The sequence below is a fragment of the Lactuca saligna genome, chromosome 9, assembly GCF_052625555.1.
Source record: "Lactuca saligna cultivar CGN05327 chromosome 9, ASM5262555v1, whole genome shotgun sequence".
Lineage (NCBI taxonomy): Eukaryota > Viridiplantae > Streptophyta > Magnoliopsida > Asterales > Asteraceae > Lactuca > Lactuca saligna.
In genome coordinates this window covers 85,731,205-85,737,369 of record NC_136425.1, presented here as the reverse complement: position 1 = coordinate 85,737,369, position 6,165 = coordinate 85,731,205, and the positions used below count along the sequence as shown (strand labels likewise).

The 6,165-nt window shown below is 33.2% G+C and overlaps 1 protein-coding gene across 3 annotated transcripts; it reads left to right on the top strand.

The window, feature by feature from the left end:
* Nucleotides 1-403: 403 nt before the first annotated feature.
* Nucleotides 404-5,346, top strand: LOC145014200 (putative pectate lyase 12). 3 transcript variants are annotated; one of them, XM_078972570.1, is made up of 5 exons: nucleotides 404-842; nucleotides 1,335-2,034; nucleotides 2,153-2,344; nucleotides 3,195-3,400; nucleotides 5,029-5,346. In XM_078972570.1, exons 1-5 carry the CDS (start codon nucleotides 709-711, stop codon nucleotides 5,273-5,275), a joined length of 1,479 nt encoding a protein of 492 aa, XP_078828696.1. In that variant the 5' UTR covers nucleotides 404-708; the 3' UTR covers nucleotides 5,276-5,346. The 3 variants fall into 3 exon arrangements, with proteins under 3 accessions (XP_078828696.1, XP_078828697.1, XP_078828698.1); XM_078972571.1 differs by lacking the exon at nucleotides 404-842 and adding an exon at nucleotides 860-1,224; XM_078972572.1 differs by lacking the exon at nucleotides 404-842 and adding an exon at nucleotides 863-999.
* Nucleotides 5,347-6,165: the final 819 nt, after the last annotated feature.

The following is a 6,165-nucleotide window of genomic DNA, read 5'->3' as shown; positions in this document are numbered from 1 at the left end:
TTAATGAAACATATCTATAAATTATATAGTTTCTATATTGTTCAAACTTCAAACAATTGAGATCTAATCAAGCTAACTAACAAGCAACCCTACATATCAGCCACCATGAAGATATTTAAACACATAATGCATATATATATTCAAAATAGAAAAGGAAAAAACCCTAATAATACAAATAACTTGAACATCAACTCTCTGGCATATCTACAAGACTATAACCCCCACATCCCATCCCAAATTCCAAAACTTCCCTTGATCACCCAAAATACAACTTTTTTGCCCCTTTTTTTCCTCATAAATTTCTTTTCTTTTTATCTCTTATTTTTGTAAGTGGATATATGGAATTATCTAGTTGGGTTTCTTGTTTATTTGTAAATAGAATGATTTATAAACAAGATTGGAATGTAAAGTTATTGAGGAAAACAAAAACTTGCGAAACGCCCCTCTCTTTACTTCTCCTTCAATTATTCAATAACCAATTTCCGCCCCCTAACCCATTGCACTTAACCACCAAATTGCAATTATTCAAATACAAAATTTCAATCACATCATCATTATTATTTTATCATATGAATGAAAGAATCTTATTTTTTCATGATCTGCACCTTCTTTCCCTCTAAAACAGAGGAAGATTGTGGTTGAAGCCTACTCTTATGTTTCAAACATTAAGAGTTTAAACCCCTCTTTCCATCCCATTAATTTCACAAAATGCATTTTCCCAATACCAACATTCTATTGTTTTGCCTTTTAACTTCTCTCTTATCTATCATAAGGGCCACTCTTAACCTCACACTTCCTTATCAACACCCTAATCCTGAAGCTGTTGTTCAAGAAGTACAGAGGTAAATAAATAAATAAAAACCTGCAAATCCCTACCGGATTTCATTTTCACCATTTTTAGACAAAAACAAGACTTTATTTCTTCAATTTGAGCTTCGGACAGAAAATTCAGTGGAATTCCCATCTGGGATTTGCTCATTACATCATTTAGTGTTGTGGGTATCTTTCGTTTTCAAGAAACGTTAATGGCAGTCGGGGGAAAGTGGAAATATTATCAATATTTTCATTTGCACTTAAAAAAGCAATCTTTTTTATCTTTACTTTATGAGTTGTTGAATTGGAGCTTGATTTGCACAAATTCCCATATGGATTTTGTTCGTTACGATGTTTAATCTTCTGGGTGTCTTTCCTTTTCAAGAAACGTCAATGGAAGTCTTGAGAAATGCACACCTTCTTCCCTGTTAATCTTACTTTAAGTTTGATTAAATTTTAACGAAAATTTTCAATCTCTTTCTGATCTAAAGTTTGATTCTTTTTTGTTTTCCTCGACATAGGAGAGTAAATGTATCGATATATAGAAGAGAAATGCTGGACATCGGCGGCGGCTGTCTCACCGGAAACCCAATTGACGATTGCTGGAAGTGCGATCCGAACTGGGGAAACGACCGGCAACGCCTAGCCGACTGCGGCATTGGGTTCGGCCGGTTTGCATTAGGCGGAAAAGGCGGCCAGTATTACATCGTCACCGACTCCTCCGACAACGACGTCATCAACCCAACTCCGGGAACCCTCCGATACGGCGTCTTACTATCCGAACCCCTATGGATCATCTTTGCATCCAGCATGCTCATCAAACTCAAACACGAACTCATCTTCAACAGCTACAAAACCATCGACGGCCGCGGCGTCAACGTCGCAATCACCGGCGGCGGTTGTATCACCCTCCAGTACGTCACCAACGTCATCATCCACAATATACGCGTCTTCGACTGTAAACCCTCCGGGAACGCCGACATAAGGTCAAGTCCAACGCATGTCGGCCGGAGAGGATTATCCGACGGCGACGGGATTTCAATTTCCGGTTCAAGAAACATATGGATCGATCACTGTTCTCTTTCTCATTGTACAGACGGCTTGATTGATGCAATTCTTGGGTCCACCGCCATTACTATTTCAAACAGTTATTTCACTCATCATAACGAAGTTATGCTCATGGGTCACGACGATGCATACTTGCCGGATAAAGGGATGCAGGTGAAATAATTTAAGAACTTTTCATGTTTACGTTCATGTAGATTCAATGATCTTAAATCTTGATTAATGTAGTGTGTGTTCTTGGTGTTTGTGTGTGTGTCTTTTTTTCTATTTATAGGTTACATTTGCGTTTAATCATTTTGGGAAAGGGTTGATACAAAGAATGCCAAGATGTCGACATGGATATTTTCATGTGGTAAACAATGATTTCACCGAATGGAAGATGTACGCCATTGGTGGAAGTGCGAATCCTACGATCAATAGTCAGGGTAACCGCTATATTGCGCCACCGGATCCTAACGCAAAAGAGGTAAATTTGCAACTCCATTTTCACCAATCATCATGTGTCAAAAATTATATTACTTGTTTTGTTTTGTGCTGTTTTTCTTTTTAGGTGAATAAAAAGTTACAATTGTTAATGGGTGTTTTTGACTTGGTAAAAAAAACGTTAGATGAATGTTTTTGCCTTTTTGGAGACACTTATTAACTATCTCACGTAGACTTACATTAAATACGTGCTCTTAAGGTCCATGTCAGAATGTTGTTTTCCTATTTCTAGAAACATTAGCCGTAAAACGTGTCATGGTTTCCATTTTTGGCAAGTGTAGACTTGGTGTTGCAAGCAAAAGAAAAGAATCAAGGGTTCAAATTTATGTTAACAAGCAAGGCAAAAGAAGTTATGTATTTAAAGATCAACCAAATCCTATATTTGACTTGTGGTGTACTTCTATTTTGGGGAAGCTTGGTCGTGGGGTAATCAACAAGTCACTAGAACATTAAGTTTGTCAAAAAAATATTATCTAATATGTAAATCCTTTATATTATCCCTATAAAAAAATTACGGTTTAAAAGTTCAATCCATATTAAAACTGAAACTCATTTATTGTAGCTACCAAGACTCATATGATCATCAATTTCTACAAATATACTAGCCAATAACTAAATATGCTACCCAAAAATGCCATTTAAAACAATAATGTTGTATTGAGACGGTAGAAAGTGAAACTTGTCATAGTTCTCATCTTAGATAGTCATGTTATGGTTTAGCTTCAATATTTAGGGTTTTTAAAATTAAATAGTAAATCAATTATTATAAAATGTATGGATTTTGTTGATGTAAACTAACATATCTTTGTTTTTATACAAAATGGATATCATAGGTTACAAAACGAGTGGAAGCAAACGAAAAGAAGTGGGTAGGGTGGAACTGGAGGACAGATGGTGACTTGATGGAAAATGGTGCGTTTTTTGTGCCGTCAGGCGATGCCTTCAGCACTATGTATGCTAAAGCGACTAGTACTGACCCTAAGTCCGCCTTCCTTGTAGACCAACTCACTATGAATGCCGGTGTCTTCGGTGGTATGAGGTATATATCTTTTATGGTTTATGAAACATATATTTTTTTTTTTGACAAATTTACTTAACTTAAAGGGCACTTTGGTCATTTTTCTAGACTAAAATATTGATTTCTAACGGAGTTAGCCGAAAAGACCAATTATGCAATGTTTTAAAACTATAAATACCAACATATTAACTATTTTCAAAGTTATACCGAGTCTAACACTTTTGACAAACCATATTTACCATTTGTGCAACTTTTGTTTTTGATATTTTAAAAACCGTAGGAACTCTATTTTCAGTTACCACCACACAATATTAGTTGCCTTTAAAAACCACAGGAACTCTATTAATTGCCTTTTTCCTCTATTAATTGCCTTTAAAAACCACTGGAACTCTATTTTCAGTTCACATGGTCATTATGGTAATTTCAATTCAAAACGTCCCCTACCACCACCAAGTATCAATTGCCTTTGCCTAGTGGCTAGGAGAATAATTCTATTTTGATTATTATCACCCACTTTTGGCCTATTCGAATATTCTATTTGATTATATGATTATTGTTATATAAAACAAATTTTATTAATATCATTAAGTTGTTATGGCCTTTTTTATTCATATTATTGTATCATATTTTAAAAATAATTAAACAACCCACTATTATAATGTCCAAAATGTCCCTGTTTCCATCTTCGGAAGGTAACATTAAAAGAATGTGTTGGAAGTTAAACAAAAAGGGTATCTACTATCTTGTGTCTTTTTTTCCTTCGAAAAGGGATATATACCCTTTGCTTTACGGGTCCCCAGTGGCATCATCTTAAAGGTTACAATAAAAAAAAGAACATCATATTGTGTTTCACATTGGACACAAGCGATTAAACATTGTAAATAAATATTGATCGAATTTAACAGACATGTTTAACATTATTATTTTATTTAGATTTAGATATCTTAATTTAAGTACAGTAAATTAGTCAATTTTGTGCCATAATATAAGGCTAGCAGAAATATGTATTCATATATTAACCGGCTTTTTAAGATAACACATATTTTCTGCTATTTATTGTGGATTTTCATTTAAAGGTAAATACACTTAAATTTTTATTACAGAATAATGATAGTACTACTGTACTAGTATGAGACCTATATATTACATGAGTTTATTTAAAAATAATTACATATAAAATTTTAACAATTTGAAAAGTTTGAATTTATAAAAAAAATAAGAAAAAATTTGAATTATTAAAATTAATGAGGCTTTAATTTATTGAATACATTACATATATAAACTCTTTGTAATAAATATATTACATTATATATTAAATGTGGAATTTTAATTTAATAAAATGAAAATTACAGTAAATAACAAGTGAAAAATAAAAAATTAAAAAATTCTAGAAAATTTCATGTATCCAAATGAAAGAAAATAGGACATGTGATAATTATTTATTAGGAAGGATATATCAAACACTAAAAAGATAACAATTATGCCAAAATAAGTTATATATTAACCATTTGTACATATATTCTTTGCTACATACCAATATAGCATACCTAAGATATCCCAATAACATAGTTTTCATATGCTATTTTTTATATATGTTCTTTAACGAAAATACCATTTTATTATATTTTTAATAACTCTGTATCATATAGGGATGACGTTGGAACTGTGTCATATGGTGATGGACCCATCACTACCGGCGGTGAAAGCAGGAATAATGGTGAGAACGGCGGCCATGATGACGATGACTACTTTGGGATGATATTTGGTAGCGGCGCGACAACACAATCACCACCACCCACCAATATCTTTTTGATTTCACTAGTTTTTATAGGTTTATTTATCATTACCATGAATGGTGATGGCTTTTTTACATTATTATCATTGGTTTTACTATAGTGAAAATTTGGGGGATTCGGTATAAAAAGGTAAAAAGAAGAAAGGAAAAAAAATTCATAATTTTATCATTATATATGCATATGAAAATAACAAAAGTTAATTAGATAAATGACTACAGCTATTTAGTTATTAATGAATCCAACGTTTACTCTTGTTTCCTTAGGTTTTTTTTTATTCTAGTTGCATATTGGAACTTTGAAAAAACTTTACCTAAAATAAAATTTGGTGACGTCAATTTAGGGTTAATCACAGTTAACTTTGCATATAAAACAGAAATAAGTTTGTATTTTTGTTGGTTCATAATAATTGATAATCTTCGTTAATTGACTCACTCCTCCAAAATCAATAATATCTTTAAACCGACCAAAGGAAAAAGCCAAAAGAGATTATTCAAAGATTAGAGGTTTTTCATTTAAGAAGTAAGAAGAAAATAGGAAAGAGACCCTTGGCTTCTCTCTCTCCGTTTGCAACCAATTAATAGGTCATCGTTGGTCAAATGTGATGATGTTGTGGGTATGGGGCATTTTTGTCAATTGTGATTGATGGATTCATGGATTGTGAGAGACCTCGTATGCATATAGCGTCTTTGGTTGGATTGTGGTTGACTTTGTACATGTTTTTGGTTTGATTGTGACCGACCTTATACGGGTTCAAGGCAAATGTTTTTATTCTTCTTGATTCAAGTGAAACAGTTTTGACGATTATATTCAAGGATTCTCAATCGAATCTAAATAAGGCTCAGACAGATGTTAATGTCAGTGTATCCTGCATTGGTGCGACACAGTTATATGATTGTCTATATATGTCGGAGTCTCCACTCTTTCCTCAGAGCTCTTTTGGAGAGACATCGATTACTATGTATGATACGAAGGATTCGCTCTTTTAGAGAG

Bases quoted from the DNA above. Each gene is read 5' to 3' on its own strand.
- LOC145014200 (XM_078972570.1), top strand. From the start codon at position 709: ATGCATTTTCCCAATACCAACATTCTATTGTTTTGCCTTTTAACTTCT. The intron at 2,345-3,194 runs GTAAATTTGCAA...TGGATATCATAG, and splicing joins CGGATCCTAACGCAAAAGAG to GTTACAAAACGAGTGGAAGC. The intron at 3,401-5,028 runs GTATATATCTTT...TGTATCATATAG, and splicing joins GGTGTCTTCGGTGGTATGAG to GGATGACGTTGGAACTGTGT.